Source organism: Saccostrea cucullata, unplaced genomic scaffold (assembly GCF_032062105.1).
Source record: "Saccostrea cucullata isolate Sc308-1 unplaced genomic scaffold, CSIRO_AGI_Scuc_v1 ctg8195, whole genome shotgun sequence".
Classification (NCBI taxonomy): domain Eukaryota; kingdom Metazoa; phylum Mollusca; class Bivalvia; order Ostreida; family Ostreidae; genus Saccostrea; species Saccostrea cuccullata.
The window spans coordinates 15,116-33,785 of NW_026933559.1; the positions used below are offsets into that span (position 1 = coordinate 15,116).

Consider the following 18,670-nt stretch of genomic DNA (forward strand, 5'->3'; position numbering starts at 1 on the left):
CCTACGTCTGTGCCTATGTATTCAAATGTCTCTCAACACAATCAAACAAGCTAATGAATATAAGAACTTCACGTAAAAAGACTTTGCATGATGATTCGTTTAAAATCTATCGACAAATCTCTTTCAGATGAACATTCTTAAAGTGAGAAATGACATTGAAAAGATGTTTGACATTAAAATAAAATCATGCTTATAAAATCAATATGTAAAGTGGTAAGGCAGGTGCATGTGGTTAAATTGTAAAATAATAATACATGTACCTTTCTATTTATTTGTTGTTTCTGTCTCACAATATTATTTTCCAAGTAAAATAAAAGTACGAGGACAATTTAGAGAGAAGGCGAGAAACTGAAAACATACGTTTCCTTGTCTTGAAAATATAAATAGTTTGTATATTTCTTTTATTTAAAAAAATCTCTAAATAAAACAAACCATTTGTTTAATTACATGTTGAGCAACAAATCATTGAATAAAAAAGTAACATATGAAAAATGCATATAAAAAACAAATAGAATAATTGTAAAACTTCTTGTAAACATATTATCAAAAGGATTATAATTAATTATGAATAAGAATTGTTCTAAGTACAACTAAACGTCAGTGTAATCTCGGTAAGAATCCCGACTGAGGGGTTTGGATGATCCGTCAAAATTCCCAGATACTCTGTATATTTCCCGGCGCTTCCCATCTGGTTTAAACCTACAGAGAGGAAAAAGAATATCTTATCAAAGATTTTATTCATCAACGGTAAATTCTTTTTTTTTTAATTAAATCTTTTTAAGGATACTTTTATTGGATTGCAAATCGCAAAATAAAATTTAATATGCATTAACATGATGCAGCGAAATGAAAATATCTACACTACCGTAAATCTGGAATTTTTTGCTGTAGATAATTTTTTTTTAGCAAATTTACGAGTTCATTGCATTCACAAAAATATTTTTCTTAAAAATAATTCAACAACAAGAAAAAGTAAACAAAGTAGTGGTCATTCGCAAAATTTTGAAACGTAAAAATTAATTAACAGCATTTTGACCCAGATTCGCAAAATAAAATCGACGAAAAATTTCCAGATTTACGGTATTCAATTTCTGTGAAGAAATGAGATGATTGACTTTTCTTTTTTTAGGTCTGCAAACAAATCAGAATAATTCATTAGTATGTTCAGTCTAAAAATTACATGCTTTTGATATCTTATCATGTAAAATTTGAATTTACCAGTCGGAGAAAAATGCAAAATATAATTTATCATGTAAATTTTGTATTTCCTCCACCTAAAAAGTTAACAACAAACTTTGATCCGCTCATCAATCAAACTACTTTTAAAACAGTTAAATTTGTGAAAGGATGAATAATTGTTATTGTAATGAGATACATGAGCGGACTGTTTATTCATTTTTTTTTTAAATATAAATTTATTAAATACACACCAGGAACCATTGCGATGGCAGCCTATTGCTATAGCAATCAATGCAACGCACACTATGGAAACACTTCCGATGATAATTCCGATAATTCTCAAATCGCTGAGATCATCTGTAGACAAAATCATTGAACAAGTAATTCTCTCAAAAAAAATAAAAATTTAGGAATAAATGAAAAAAAGGAATCACACATTACTTTGATGAAATTATATTTAATGTTTACAAGTACATGTACTCGTACAATAATTTAGAAATTTAAAGCTTTACATCGACTTTAATCATTTTTTTTTGGTTTTAAAATTTCAGATTCACCTTGATGTTTCTTAACTTAAAGCATGTTTCACTTACGAATAATTTCTTAAAAAGACCAGTCTTCTAATAAATAAGTTGATGAAACAAGAGAATGAAAAAACTGGTTTTAAATCAGTATATTGCAAAATGTATGGTTGAAATAATGACCATGTCTGCAAAACAACTCGTCATTAGGTCGAATGTTGAGTATCTATTTTCAAAGTGAAGTAGCCCAGGTAGGTCTTATAAGTCTCTTTGAATGCTTTCTCTCCAATGGAATCTGATATGGAATTTTTACCTTTGAAAGTTCTGAGAGTTGTTTCTTTTGCGCACCCTTGTGACTAATAGTGGTACACAGAGACATGAGGTCTCATAATCGTCATTTTCTCGCTTATTTGCTTATAAGTAATTCTTTTTTCATCGTTGACAATTCTTTTTGTAAGGTCAAGATCTAGTAAATGACTTTTGACTAATTTTGATGCTAGATCCATTATGACATCATAATCAATTTCAACTTTCTTTTTCCCGTTCTTTACGGCTTTAGCAAAATTATGCAGAAAATAGGGTATTTTCATGGCATTCAATTTGAAATCATATGAAAAGTAATCCCGATACCTATATTAAATTTGATATTTTTTTCAAGAAAAGGCCATGAACATACAAATTACCGTTTTCTAAAAAAAAAAATGTATGCAATCTGGATACATTTCAATTGTCGAATATGAAAAGAGTCCCATATTCATGACTGGTTTTCTTAATTTTTCATTGAAAATGACAGTTTAAAATATGGCTTTTCATCTTGTTTACCAACAAATTATGCCCCGAAACACCTTATTTGACCAAACTAAAATTGTAACGCATCATTAAAGGAATTTATCTCTCAAATTTGATAAATCTGTAGGCATCTTTCACTTACTAGATCTTGACCTTAAATTTCAAATCCTGAATTCGTTTGAATAGGTATTTCATTAATGATTTAAACTCTGCTTTACCCGTGGTCGTCCCTAAGGTTGTAGTACCCACAGACGAAGTCTCTACTGATGTGGTGAAAGCAACTGAAGACAAGCTACTTGAATCTGAATAAAAAGGTTTACATGAAAACAGTTTCATATTTCTTTCTTAATATGAAATAAAATACTTGGCGATATCACTTGGTTTACAAGGCCTATAGAATAGATTGGCATTTCGTTACATACCTGTTTTAATCTCCGTTGTGACCGTCGAGGTAACTGTTGATGGTATTCCTGTAGATATATATGAACTACTGGAACCTAAGTAAAACCATCAATCATTACCCTAACTCCTGTTTTGTTAATGAGAGAATCAATATAACCTGTTTATTTAAAAATTACTTTTATGTTTGTTTCTCTGTGATGTAGTAGATATATCCTCACTATCAATACCAAAATAAAACAAACTAACATTGCAATAAGTTTAAAAAGTGTCATTCCAATGTATAGTGATATTCTTTCGATCATAATAGTTTAAATACTTATACTTCTGTCACCTGTGATGTCTGAAGTTATGTCTGTGGAGGAGGATGTGACTGATAACGTCACATTTTTTGATGAATCTGTTGTGACAATATGTTTTGTAATGCTCGAAACTATGGAAAACATACATAAATAAAATATGAAAAAAAGTTACTGAAATTTAATTTGGAAATAGATTATTCATAGCATGCAGAAAAGTAATTTATACCAATATTTTTCCTTTGGGTCTTTTGAAAGAAAATTAAAAATTTTGGATATAGTAATGCAATTTAATATTTTCATTTCTTTACAATATAATTGATGTGTATTCAATTTTTAGAATAAAATTTAGTTTTAGCTCTGCAATCCAATCGCATTGTAAGTTTGGTAAACAATGTTTTGAAAAATTGGCGCTTTTTATACGTCCCTCTCATCTGCAAGTCAAGAAACTATTTTACTATATTATTATATTATTATATTATAGTAGACCTGTTTCACTTTCTGTTGAGTGTAAAGTCGTAGCTCCTTGAGTTGAAGTCTCTAAAGATGGGGTGAATGTTGTCTTGGATGTAAATGTTCTACTAAAGCCTAAATTTTAAAAAAAAATTCATTTATTTAAAATATTTATTTTAAATATTTAATTTATTTTTTCATGAGTCTGATTATATTAAATTGATGGGATTTAAACATTTTCCCCTATAATTATTACCTGTTGTTCCCTCGGTTGTTTCCAATGCAACAGAAGTCACCGCGGACGTGGCTGTAGATCTGTCTCCGCTACTTGAATCTGATTAACAAATAATTCCTTATCAAAACTCAGTAAATTTTAATACTCCAATATGACTTTTCTCCTCTACAGCCAAGACAAAAAATCATTGCAGTCTTTCATAGACAGCTGAAGCAATATATAGGGAAAATCTTTGAACCTGTAATGTCAGTTGTTAGAGGTTCGCTTGTGGATGTTTCCAGTGTAGACACGTGTAAATCTGTTGACGAGTCGGTGGTTACATACGGTGTTGTGGTACTAGAATCTGGTGATACAGTAAAATCACTTATGAACTTGTATATATAAAGAGAAATTGAAATGATTTTTATTGGTTTTGAAAAAAATACAAGGGAAATACTGTCTTTTTTTAATAGTAACAAGTCTAGGGAATTTTATAGACAAGTCTATAGGAAATTAAAGATTCCCAAAAGGTTTATACATTTTATATTTTTGCTGTAAATTCAAATCCATGTATTTCTGACATACTAATATATAGAAAATGTTAATGTTGATATATTCACCTATTAGGGGTTCCGAATAAGCGTAAAAAATACCAGTATTGTTAAATTCACCATGTTGATACAACTGAAATAATGAGAACAATTTCTAATTTAATCATATTTTAGACCCACTAAAAATTAAAAATACAAGCAAGACGTTGGTATTTCAAAGAAAAAAGCATCCAGAATACTGAGGCTGAATGTAAATAATTACTAGATATAATAGATATTGAGTAAATGCTCTTTGCCAAAATTTCTTCTGGAAAATGAAGAATCGTGATTAGTATTGTCTAGAAAACTGAAGCTCGAATGTACGAGTATATAAAGTTTAAATAAGTCGATATTATTTAAAGAAAATTTTATTATTTTGGTATATATGTCATGCGTACCTTTATTTCACAGGACTCAGTCAGTGGTCCTTTGGCATAAAGAAACTGAGCATAGAAGTAGTAATACCACTTCGTGTTAGCGAAGACAACAGGCTCAGTTCTTGTGTCCCACTTCCAGGAACTGGATATTCTGCTGGCAAGAATGACGTCTCCATTTGTGTTATATAACTCTGGAACACACGTGTATGTTGTAGAGTATATGCAAATCGAATTCATCATACAAAATAGATGTTTGAATGGATACTCACCTAAAAAGTTTTGCTTCATATCTAGATATGAGAACCAGAATTGAATGTTGTAGGTTCCTACAGGTAAAAGGGCCAGAGTTCGACGTTCACCTGATAAAACAGCACAGAAAAAGTATTTGAAATCTCTAAAATAATTTCAGAATTCCACAAAATGTTTGAAACTGTATGGTACTTTACCTTGACCTTGTTGTTTAATGTCAATTCCTGAGGTAACTGCACATGTAGAGTTGTCTCCACCACATACACCACATTCATCCAGAACCTTTCCATTGAACCAATCATCACAACCAAACCTCTGATAAATACAGGGAGTATTGACTGTATTATATATTGTTACTTGCATACCGGAAATTTAGAGCATTAAATTTGTTTTTTTTTTATTTTGTCTGTTTTGGGATACATATATTATTTTTTCAGCCATATTTTTCTTTTAAAAAGATTTTTTTTCAAATGATATTGCAGTGCTAATCGTGGCTAATTTCTACGAGCAAAAATGATTTCAAAAAATTATTCTAAATGATTAGCGTATCATTTTATATCGTTATTTGAGAGAGGCAGGAAAATTCAAACAATTTTGCAGATTTGAGTGAAAGAATCATAGAAAAAAGATACATGTACAATATTGACCTCACAATAAGTTTCGGAAAAAATTGCTTTTCGATAAAGTATAAAATGTAAAAAGTAATTATGACTCCTAAACAACTTATATATAATGTAGATTTCATCTACCTGACACAAACCATCCAGACACATGTAGTAGGATCCTGAGTTTCGTGGCCAGTTGTTTAAATCCCAGGTACTAGATCCCCCAACACAGGTCACTCCGTCAGGCATAAACCCGAATCTTGTAAACGTGGGGATCGTGTGACCAGGGGCGGGGTCACAGGTCACCTCACACTGACCATCAGCTGTGATTGGTTAAAAAGGAACATTTACTGTGCTTGTAGTTACGTATAGTCATTTTAGATTTAGATTAATCTATTTTAGAATACCACATAGAATAAAGAATTAGGAATACATACACAGGGATAGTTACCTGTATTGGAGTACCTTGACCCTGTTTCGTTGTACAGGTCCGGTTTTATGACATTGTTGTCCCTCAGTCTTTTGCAGGTTTCCCCAGCACGCTGGTTCCACAGAACTGTCTGGTCAGAGCTGTCACTGGGACAGGGCTAAAATCATACATAGAAGACTTCCCTTAAATCAGACTAGTTTATCAAGTCAGTATTGTCAATTTCAATTGAAGGTCACTTCAAATATTCTTCTGGCGGAACAAAAACTGTCTTGCACAATTTCATCCCATTCAAATTTTGAAAGAACTTATTTTCTTTTGTTACCTTTGTGCTACATGTAACTGCTTCGTACGCATCTCCATCGCAACCGTCAAAGTTTATCGGACTGCAAAAAATAGTGTTTCAAATGAATTCTTCAATCCAATTTTGTACAGTAGATCCTAGTTATTTGAAACCCTTCATTTTCCGGACCAACTAACTTTGAAGGAAAATATCATTGTTTTTCTATACCAAGTATGTTTCAGTTATCCAGACGCTTCATTAATCTGGACGATATGGTTGACAAAACAAGCGTCCTGATTAAAGAGGTGCGACTCAGGTTACAGGTACATACATATATACAGAAGCTAAGACTAAATTATTCAATTTTATGTAGGATTCAGAATAAACTTGTAAAAACCTGTATCTTAGATACTCACGCTGGGTTGTTGCACTTCCTTATTCTGTAGTTGATGCCCCGCCCACAAGTTCTGGTACACCCTGTCCATGACCCCCACTGACTCCACGCTCCCTCACGCTTCACCAGGCTGCTCAGTTTGGCACTTGAGGCGTCAGCACAGTCCGTCCTATGGCAAATCTATAATATTAAGTTTTTCTTCAAATACATTAATGAAATATTAACATATCTTGATATAAAAATATATCACTTTAATCAATCTATTCTTTTTAAATGGCTTGATGGTACCTTATTTTCCTCACAATACATTCCAAATATAGAGGTAGTTTCTTTGAACATTTGACCATAATTGACTTGGAGGCGGTTGTGATTGGCACAGCTGAACATGAGACAGACCTACATTTAAGAAAAGGTAATCAAAATTACAGTTTACCAAGGTAAAAGAAATCAATGAATGGAAAATTCTAAAATAATATCGAATTTAGCTCATACCCCAAGTTTTGGAAATCTACGAAAACGATGACCAGCACCGTACTTAAGTTCACAGACTTGATCAGGGGAATACCTCTGTCCTATTAAAAAAAAATATTGGATTAAAAAAGTGAAAATAATTCCATAAATATTAAGTTGTTGTGACTAAAAGTAATCCAAAATATGATTTTGTGGAGCAATTAGGAATCCAAGTCTGGTCTTAAAATGTTTTGAAAGACAGTGACCGAGCTACCTGGTATGGCTGGAACCAGACTTTGATTTACTATATTCTGTGGGACTTCCTCTGGCGGAATATTTTCTTCCCATAAACAATCTTTATTAACTGAACTTGAAAAAGAAATGATAAAATATAAATTAAACTGAAGGTGATTTCTAGAATTAATTCATGTTAAATAAATAGTTCTTCAGACTTTGTTCTCAAAGCTCAGAAAGAGAATCATACACTGCACATGGATTAAAGAATGAGGAGTTTCATTTGGTTGTTAACGTACTTTAACAGTCTGGCCATGTCAAATTTACTGCAGCTGCTCCAACCAGTGCCATATCCTCCCATTAACCCTACGTCATTTCCGCTGCATCCGCGATCAGCATCGTGGTACATTCCCATTCTGTATCAAATCAATTTAAAACACGAATAAAACAATCTAAAAAGAAAAGAAAAGACTCTTCCTATTCAGATTTTACATTTCAGAAGAGAATAATTTCAAATTGTTTATATATTTGATATTATGATATTTATGACATAATTACAAGTGTCCGATCTCGTGAGCGGTAGCCGCGAAGCTGGCGGCCCCTGTTGACGTATCCACACCACAGCTGTACCTCTGGTTACATACAGAGTTCTGGTAAGCTCGGCCAGTGACATCCAAATCTGACAAACTGTCAAAATATCTAAACCTGACAAACTGTTAAAATAGTCAGAAGAAATCACCTTCCTTCATTTTTGGTTCTCTTTCATTTGAAATAAATGTAATTCTTCCAGAATATATATGGTTTATTAAGTCTAAGCAGATAATCTTACCCTACATGCATATAACGAATGTCGTACAAGCCACCATTTAATGTTCCCAAGCAGAAGCCGGAAAGAACATCACCAAGTCGAGTTGCGGAAGAATTATACCATGTCTTAAAATTAATTTATGAGATTTCGAAGTCCTCACTGATATCAAAATCATGCAATCTTTATATTAAATGTATTGACACCTTGTGAAATTGAGCCCTATCCTTACATTATTTCCTTTACTTCTTCTACAGAGAAATACAATGCCAAAAATACTTATTTAAGTTCATTAAACTAATATGGTTGAAAATAAAAATTAAAATCTTTTAGAATGAACAGAAATCAAGGATCAAGAACCATACCGGGTTTGTTTCGAAGAAATGAACTTTTTTCAACAACAGTCGAACGTTAAATCCCAAACTGTCACTCCTTGACCATTCCATCTGAACCTATAATCAAAGATTTTGCATATTAGTCTAACTTTTGTGTGACTATGCTTTCACCCTAACATAGGAAATCCCTTATTCATAACGTAACTTATTCAAAATCCTACCACATCTAAGTATGAAATATATAATGTGATATGAAATTGCATATTAATAATAGAAACATATAAACATGTAATACATACAGCGTAATACTTGAGTAAAATGTGTTGAAGTCTTTGAGAGAAATCTGTGACCAGCATGGTTTTCGTGAAGGCAGCATCCGTGTAAACCGCCAGCTCTATCGTTATGTTCTGTGACGGCACCGAACGTCTGCTTCTATCATTAAGTTTAATAAGATTTCCTACAATTGTTTATTTGAAGTGAGAAAAGAATTTAGACATAGGAACAATGTTCACTTTTATAAAAATAAAAAAATTAAAGTTTAAAACATTAACAGCATTAAATCACATGACTTTATGCAACCATTCTTTTCGATAATTAAAGAGAAGGCTTTTTGACATTATAGTCAACTGCTTTCCGAAATATTAGAACAAGCAGATTTTATTCAAAAACTTTTTCATGAAAAGAAGAAAACATTTGTTGTGGCCTTCAATTAACAATTAGATATATACTATAGTATATCGTCGAAGTTTCGTCTATTAACAATAGTTACATATACTCTGTTTGTCCACAAGAAAACGAAATAAAAGACAAATGAAATGAAAACGTCCACTGTTTGTTATTTTCACCTTTTACATTTCAATCTATTGTAACAGTAAATGGGTTTTTGTATTCCAATTATGCAAATCGGCCTTTGAGGATCTTTGATTGGTTGAAACAAATCACATGACCGTAAACAACACTATATAAGCAAGCACACTGAGCTGTGGTGTTCGTTTTAGTCCAACTCCCAGACGGGAGAAGAGGCATGTTTCGGCGATGTGGTTAGTTGGGTGGGTGACCTAGTGCTACTGAGGCTTACCACAATTATTTGACAATACTAGGTGGATTGCCTATCAGCGAAGGTTTGCCACAATAAATTAGTAGTATTGGTGTGTGACTAACCATTTAGAGGCCGACCATAGAGGAAAGTCAACCTTCAAAGGTTTGCCTGGTAACCTTTTTACGTCCTGAATAAAAACAATTCAGTATCCTCTGTTGTCAGAGGCTGACCACTAGTAGTAGGTTAGGACTTAACATCGTGACAGACACTACGAGCCTGAATAAGGCATAACTGGTGTCTGACCGGTGCAATTGTGAACCTCATTTCTTTTTGTAAACATAAGGCCGACCCCCCAATGTAATTTTCCCCTAAGTAAGGGAAGGGCCATATTTGTATATATTTGCAGGCCAATTATTTTATCAAATTATTTTTATGGGGAAAATTATTTATTGTAAATATCAATTTTTACCGAGATTCTGGAATCAACCAGGTACGACCCCTCAACACGTTACAAACTTTGGTGGGATCTCGGTTCAACATTCTGATTTTTGGTTGATTTTCTTTAATTTGTAATATTTGTAATACCTTTATTGCTGGGTTGTTTTTGTAAAATATGATGGCTGCTGTTTAGAAGGAATTAAAGAGCTTACAAGACTGCTTGTCAGAAACAGTTAAGAAGGCAAACGCCAATGATTCAGGCATACCTGAAAGCAAGCGTACCACATTAGGTGATAGGTCATACCAAGGGACTGGTGCAACACCTAAACACATAAGGAAGACTACCAGTTTCCTTGAAGATGACGAGCATAGTTTTGCACTCAAGGAAGATAGACTGACAGGCCACGAGCCAAAGCAAGTATCCAGCACGCCATTCATTGATACTCCGGCCAGTACTCAATGATATACTTGCAGACAATGTTACAAGAAGACGCCAAAAGACAAATAACATAGAAGCGGTCAGTACAGGTTCATTGTGGCTGGACTTCAAGTCGCATTTTGAATTTTGTGCTGCCCTTAATAAGTGGACAAGAGCAGAAATGGGTATGCACCTCGCAGTATCTCTAAGAGGTCAGGCAAAAGGTGTCCGCGGCTATTTACCTGAAAGACTAGGAGAGAAGTGCAAGTATAGGTTACTATGTAGAGCATTGGAGGAGAGGTTCTCCATAACGAATCAGACGGAGCTGTATAGAGCTCAGCTGCGTGAGCGGCGACAGAAACCTTCAGAAACATTGCCGGAATGGGAAAAGATATAAGAAGGCTAACAAATTTAGCTTACCATACCGCGCCAGTTGAAGTGAAGGAAACGCTTGCTAAAGAACAATTTATAGATGCCTTACGGGATTTAGACATGCGGTTAAGAGTTAAGCAAGCTTGGTCAGTAGATTTAAACGACGCTGTAAAGCATGCCGTAAAATTGGACGCATTCATTGCTGCTGACTAACGTATGCATGAAAGTCCAACGTACACGAAGGCTACACAAAAAAGACCTGAGAAGTCAGATCCGATTGCCATTTTGACTAGAGCTGTGATAGACCTACAGAGAGAGATAAAAGTTCTCAAAGACGAAAAACCTAGCAATGGTCGTCCAAAAAGAGTTTCAAAATTACGTACCTACTTGGCTTCATGATTATTATGTTTACAAATAATTCTGCTTAAAAAATCAAAGTTTTTTTATGTACTGTTTTAAGGAAGATACTGTTGACACAAAGGGGTTATGTTGTCACAGAAAAGTATAGCTTGAAAAAAAGGGGGGAAAATCTTTGGTATTAGTTTCCTTAGTTTACGTGCGGGTTGCATGTCATCGAAGGCGTGGGTAATGTAACAGTAAATGGGTTTGTGTATTCCAATTATGCAAATCGGCCTCGGAAGATCTGTGATTGGCTGAAACAAATCACATGATCGTAAACAACACTATATAAGCAAGCGCACTGAGCTGTGGTGTTCCTTTTAGTCCAATTGCCTGACGGGAGAAGAGGCATGTTTCGGCGATGTGGTTAGTTGGATTGGTGGCCTAGTGCTACTGAGGCTTACCACAATTATTTCACAATACTAGGTGGATTACCTATCAGCGAAGGCTTGCCACAATAAATTTTAGTATTGGTGTGTGACTAACCATTTAGAGGCCGACCATAGAGGGAAGTCAACCTTCAAAGGTTTGCCTAGTAACCTTTTTAGTGTAAGTCTCTGATAGCATTGGATGACTGTACGCCCTGAATAAGGACAATTCAGTATCCTCTGTTGTCAGAGGCTGACCACTAGTAGTAGGTTAGGACTTAACATCGTGACAGACACTACGAGCCTGAATAAGGCATAACTGGTGTCTGACCGGTGCAATTGTGAACCTCATTTCTTTTTGTAAATATAAGGCCGACATTCAAGTGTAATTTCCCCCTAAGTAAGGGAAAGGCCATATTTGTATATATTTGCAGGCCAATTATTTTATCAAATTATTTTTATGGGGAAAATTATTTATTGTAAATATCAATTTTTACCGAGATCCTGGAATCAACCAGGTACGACCCCTCAACAGGTTACACTATGAAAGTCTTTTTGATTCATTAGATAAATACTTTAAAGTCAACCTGATGGACTGCCAAACTTTATCATAGTTTAATAAATGTTCCAGTCATACCTGCCAGAGACTCATAGGAAATAGGAGTTACGTCATCTGCCTGACGTCCAACAATAGCTTTGATAACGTTAGCAGTGGACTCTGGTAAAATTTCTAGATACAGTGTAAGTCTTTCAGTTCGAACAATTCCAACCTGGAATACAATTTTATTGAAAACACATCAGAATGAATTTCATATTCATTTGAAAAAACTATGTCCCTTCACTATAAAACACCCACTTTTAATAATAAGCAAAGTAATGTACTCACCACATTATCACAGATAGACATGGTGGCTATACCCTGATGTGACGTCACACTTCCGGTGAGAAAGCAGTCTGGGTGAGGATCTGTCCACCGTAGAGCTGATTCGTCCCTCCAGGTAAGAATCTCGGCGGACGGGTGCAAAATTGGCTGTGATTTGCTCAATTCTAGGTTATACTTCTCTGAAGCATACGTGAAGGCCACATGAACCGGTTCCTTAGAGTGCGTTGCCTCTGCATCTCTTTTATCTCTTTCCCTTTTATTAAAAAAGAATTGCTTTAACCCATAAATTTTTGCACCAAGATTACGTATACTTATGTCAGTGGTTTTAATAAATATTTTCGTACTTTTAGGTGATATTTTATCACAAGAACCTGTGATATTTTATTACCGAAATAGGTCAGAATCATTATGAAACGTTGTGTATTCCAGATCTAGGAGTCCACGATCCTTCAATTTTGACATTAAAATGTCACTCAGGGTACTGGATGTTAAGACCTACAATGGATTCAGTGACAAAAGACATTTCAGTCTCATGCATGTTTCATATTTGGGTGTTTTACAAGAGAAACACACTAACAGCATAATTATCTGTAGAAACTTCATTTACAGAAAATGTGCAACTAGATAAAATAGCAATATACACTGTGAAAGATAAAACACTCAATATAGCATAGCCTTATATTTATTAGTTGTGATCAAAATTAATTATAAAACATCATGGTAAGTTATTTCACATGTATCCAACCATACTGTATACTGCAAGCTACAGCGTATAAAAAATATTTTTAGTCATTTAATTTGTAAAAAAAAAAAAATTGATTTCTTTATTAAACAAGCCATTACAATTACCAGGTGCAATGTAATAAGATAAGCAAATAAAAGGAATTACGGTAAACTATAAGGCGGCGAGACAGAAAAATGATCTTAGATTTGCAACAAAAAAAACCCTCGATTGACGTTTATACAATGAAAATTATTAATGATGTACAGTTTATGGATACAAATTACATGTGCATGCATCTCTGATATATAATTTTCTTTCCCACGTAATTTTCGTGGTTTAGTCTACATTTGAATACATGGTTGAATTTGTTCGAATTTCAAAAGACCTGAATACATCTCCTCATTTTCAGTTCCACAGAAACGTCGACGATTCTATAGAGTATTGATCCCTGATACAGGTTCTGTGTTAACCGTCCAGGTAGAAGGGATTAATAGAACGTATTCCTGTATGGCTTAGACTCCAATACAGCATTGAAAAATACTAAAGATCGAAAAATGTTAAATATTTTTACCATGTTAATGTCCTTTGTAAGATGTTCTGGGCCACTTGGCATATGTCATTTATGCGACATAATTTTAATATTTTCCCTACCCCATATATTCAGAGGTTATTCATAAATAGAAAACGCCTTTCGCTAACCTCTTCAATTAATGTATAACAAAAGGGAATATACACTAAATGGTATTTTGTAAACATATTCATAAATGCAATATACTTGATAGCGTATTGTTTTACATAGATTTTTAACTACTATAACAGGTAAGTATTAAATAAGTCCTGTTATACTTACATTTTCTATCCAAATCAATAGAAGCAAATGCCTTGATACAAGAAGGAATACCATTTCATCACCAGAAGATAAATTATGTCTTGTTAAAATATACCCTTCTACTCACGAACTCAATTCTCGGCCATAGCATTTCAGAATTTATCATCATATACTTCCGTTTATCTAAAAGGAATCGCATCTCTTCTAAAACTGGAAATTCTTGCAATCATTTTTACAAACCATTGAACGCTCAGAGAACAATCGGGCGACTGGCGACGGTGATTTTTTTCCAATACGAATTCGTACAGAGTCTACAGAGGTATTTAAAGTGCAAACTTTGTAAGGTTTCAAGTTTCATCACTGCTGCTCATTCACTTCTCATTCACTACTGAATGAGTGGGATCACTCTAAACATCCCTAGTCTTTTATACAACTGGTGCACAAACCATTCAATTCTATTAAATCCCCAAATAAGGTGAAAACATTAAATTTCAATGCATGTAAACAACTCCTGCCATGCACAATTTGATTTCATTTTCATACAACCGTCATATTTCTGAAACGGGTGAGTAAACATTTAAATTGCTATGTAAACAGTGATCCATTTTATTTTTAGCGTTACATCAGACACCAAACAAAAAAGAATTTCTTTCCAAATTTCTCAAACCTTTTGTTTGTACTCTTTGTAACCATTAATTTAACCCCATTTCGACTGTTAGAAACGATTTTGAAACTATACGTCTGGTACTTTTGAATGTCTTTAAGATAAAATTTCAAACAAATAACTAGAAAAAAGTATTGGACTTGGAGTTTCAAAATCATTAATAACAGTCAAAATTAGGTTAAATTAATGGATACAAAGAGTATCAATTAAACTTTTGACATATATATACTGTACATGTATCCAGAAAGAAAATTAGTCCGTCAGGTGTCTGATGTGACTCTTAGAATACCACATATAATACAGAGTCTGACACACCTGTTTCATATTTGGGAAATTTAATTACTAGAAAAAGACGTAATCATAATCTAAAAACAAAGCTTCATGATAATCATGAAGACTTTAACTTCATCAACTTCACTTGTAAGTTAAGGGTCCTCAACACACACCCAGCTTATATTTTCATATTACTGATCATTACTTTTAAACAAGCATATTAACCTTTAAAAACTGGCCTGTGATTAAAATATAATTTATAATGATTTTTAAAATAATGATATTTCCATAATTTTCCAGATATTTTTCCCAAGGCGTTTTCATAGGTAGCACAACAATTTTTTTTTTCTATCGCATACTTTAAGGCTCACAGAATAACTACAAAAATTTAATTTTATCAATCAACATATTTCCAAAACGAGAAAAGTTATTGACACACAAGTTGATGAAACAGGAATTTCAACAGTCTCGCTATCATCATCATTTCGTAAGTTCATTATGCTTGATACAACGACTTTGTCTGCATCATTAGACAAATATTGACTGAAGTTTTTATACACTAAATTGTCGACGATTTTTCAAATCATGACAAGGAACACATGGCGGGTGTTACCGGTCGGCAGTGGATGTTCATTCCTCCATGGCATCTGATCTCACTCTTATGTTTTAGAGGTCCAAGTTTGCTCTGCTCTTGATTTGTATTGTTTTATGGACTTTTGAGCTTGAACATTTCTTGTTATCTCCATATTCTTCATTCATCAATACCAACAGCGTAAGGGGGGACCTGTGTCCGAAAAGTCTTTGTGTGAAATTTTCAAAACTTTTATTTCTTTCATAGCAAATTGCTCTTAATTTTTAAGTATAAAAAACAATACCTTTATATGCTGATTTTTACACAGCAGCACGTGCAAAAACAGTGTGAAATGCTAAAAATAAATTATTTTGAGACATTACTGTTCTACCCCAAATATGCGCGAAAAAGAACCAAAAATGTCAAATCACATTTAAAATCAACAGGTATTTAAATTATTTGACTTGTATCATTAAAATAAAGGCAAATTCATTGCATTTCATCTTGCATGAAAAAATATAATGGAGCACAATGTAAGTATTTTTCTTGTCGTATTTTTTACAATTCCGTCATGCATAAATGGTAATATCTTAAAAAGTCTTTGTGTGAAAATGTTGTAATTCATATTTCTTGAAAGAAATGAATTATCTCTTTATTTTAACAAAGAACCTTTATGATAAAATAAACGAGAAATATGAAGTTCTTTTATTTTCGTATTCTTGTTTCATAAATATTGACCTTTCTGCACTAAGACAAAGGTAAGGAAGAACTGGCAAATATCTGAATATAAAACTATTTTGCGGAAAACAAGTATTTTGTTTTGATTAGTAACAATTTACACTGATTTAATCTTTTTTTCCCATTCCAATCATTCTGTCCCCCCCCCCACCCCCTCTTCCCCGTCAACAAACACCTATCAGAACTAGGAATTACTTTACACAATTAAATCTAACTGTACTAATCAATAACCAAGTAGGTTCAAGTACATTTCTAATTTTTTTGCTAGTTTTATCGAGAAATTACAATTAATGGTAAACATAAAATTATATACATATTTCCCTGATTTAAGCCGCTTTCTTTGCTGAATTTTATTTTATCTTTTTGCACTTTTACCATATATTATCGAGGTATCTTTTCACAACTGAAATTGCTATAAATTATCAACCAAAGGAAGAGAATTCTAATATTAACAAGTAACAGCTTTTTAAAAAGCTTGCCTGACTAAATCAATCAATTTATCTTCCTAAAGAGTGATAACCCTTTTGAGCAATACTTTGTGGGTTTAAAAAATATCCTAACTTTATATTTTGAGAACCTTATGTAATTGAAATCTTGATTTTATTGAACTTGTAGAGATATCATCTCTACACTGCATACTAAAGAACTTTGTAGTCGAAGGGGGCGGGGGGGGGGGGGGTCTGCAAGTGGAGTGATCTGCCTTTGGATCTAAATTGATTTCAAGTTACATTGTAACACCTATTATAAAATCTGTTATCAAATCACGCATTGTGAACATTTTAAAAGATGGATATAATTAAAAACACATTTTGTTGGAGTGTATTTTCTCCTCTGAAGTAAACGGTAGTAATGTGAGTTCATTACTTTTTTCTTAAAAGGGGTGGGGGATGACACTATCATATAATACATGATATATTGAGAATGAAATAGTAAATTCAATAGTTAGGCTTTGTAGAAAGGAATATCCCAAGATTATTCACTACTTTCTTATTTATTGTGTGCATCTGAACAAAGACATATAATAGATCATGCATCTGGAGACGATGGCTTGAACTGCGTTGTTTATTATTATTGGACTCGTCCATTTATGGAATAAACCAACCGCGGGATCGGTAAACAAATTAGAAACATCATTTCTTTAGTGTTACATGTCCATTTACCATGTATACTGATGTATACGATATGTTGTTTTAAAGAATGGTATAAAACTTGTAGATAGAATTTCTGAAGCATTAAAAGGAAGTTAAAAGGACAAACTTTATTTAATTCCATGGAAGTTAGCACACCCATTCATACAATAGAACAAGGAAAAGGCGCGAAGATAGCTCACTAGTGACATTTGGCGCGAAAAGAGCGATTCACCCCTTTCGTAGAATATAAATGGACTGATCCAGTAGTATAGAAATGTAGAAAAAAGGATACACGGACATGTTGAAACGGCAAATCATATGGAATAATCTGTTCCATGCAAAAAGATTAAAGGAAGTAAACACTGCAGTATTACGCATCAGTAATATGTTTCTTTTTTCTGAAAACTGTTTCTTTTAAACTGCAGGTAAAGAATTCGAATGTAAATCAGCTTGCACAAAATCTAGCCCTTTAGATATGGCCGCACATTTTCGGATCTTGGATATATCAATCCTTATACTGCCTGACGCCGTGACGTCAGGCAACAAGCTCCATAATTCAAATAAAACTGCTATTAATGATGTATACATTTTCTTTTTGTAAATTGTGTATGTTATTGATTATTAACAATGTTAAGCCTTTATCACAGTTGCAAAAGTCAACGGGTAAAAAAAACAACGTGGCTATTGTGACGTCTCTCAAGACAACAAATTAAACCCATTAAAAATGAAAAAGGAAACAATAGTGAACAGAGGTCCATCTATACAATATATACAGACCATGCACAAGCGTGTACTTTCGGTCGACAGGGAAGAAGTTTTCATAGCAACTGATCCCACCTCTGATGTTTTAGAGGTGTGTGTTTGCTCTGTTCCATATGTTTGTTTTGTTTCCATAGATTTTTGCTTCCTCATATCATCGTAAAATTGTCGCATCTTTACAATATGCAACATGAAAATACTGATTTTTGTTCAAGTTTATAAAAAATAAACTCTGCATTCTGAATTTTAAAATTGAAAGTGAAACTATATTCAATTTAAAGCTTTTTGGTCAAACAGTGATCCTATTTTTACATTCTTGGTCAATGATTTTAACTGATAAGGTGAAATATTAAATTACAGAAAGGACAAATGGTAGTGAGTTTGATCAATTTCATATAACATTGTAAATACTTCTTTAAAAGCAAAATGTTAAACTCTTAGAGGTCTGTTTATAGTACCTGT

The 18,670-nt window shown here is 33.3% G+C and overlaps 1 protein-coding gene across 1 annotated transcript; it reads right to left on the reverse strand.

The window, feature by feature from the left end:
• Positions 1–451: 451 nt before the first annotated feature.
• Positions 452–14,256, reverse strand: LOC134238662 (A disintegrin and metalloproteinase with thrombospondin motifs 14-like). Its single transcript, XM_062720782.1, has 28 exons — positions 14,095–14,256; positions 12,909–13,015; positions 12,524–12,773; positions 12,275–12,407; positions 8,903–9,060; positions 8,634–8,720; positions 8,293–8,396; positions 8,022–8,150; positions 7,763–7,879; positions 7,504–7,598; positions 7,272–7,351; positions 7,068–7,175; positions 6,802–6,959; positions 6,428–6,488; positions 6,127–6,262; positions 5,820–5,998; positions 5,268–5,385; positions 5,091–5,180; positions 4,843–5,012; positions 4,475–4,538; positions 4,114–4,218; positions 3,897–3,974; positions 3,677–3,775; positions 3,223–3,321; positions 2,912–2,986; positions 2,708–2,791; positions 1,431–1,536; positions 452–699 (listed from the first exon to the last, which is right to left on the reverse strand). Exons 1-28 carry the CDS (start codon positions 14,146–14,148, stop codon positions 591–593), a joined length of 3,153 nt encoding a protein of 1,050 aa, XP_062576766.1. The 5' UTR covers positions 14,149–14,256; the 3' UTR covers positions 452–590.
• Positions 14,257–18,670: the final 4,414 nt, after the last annotated feature.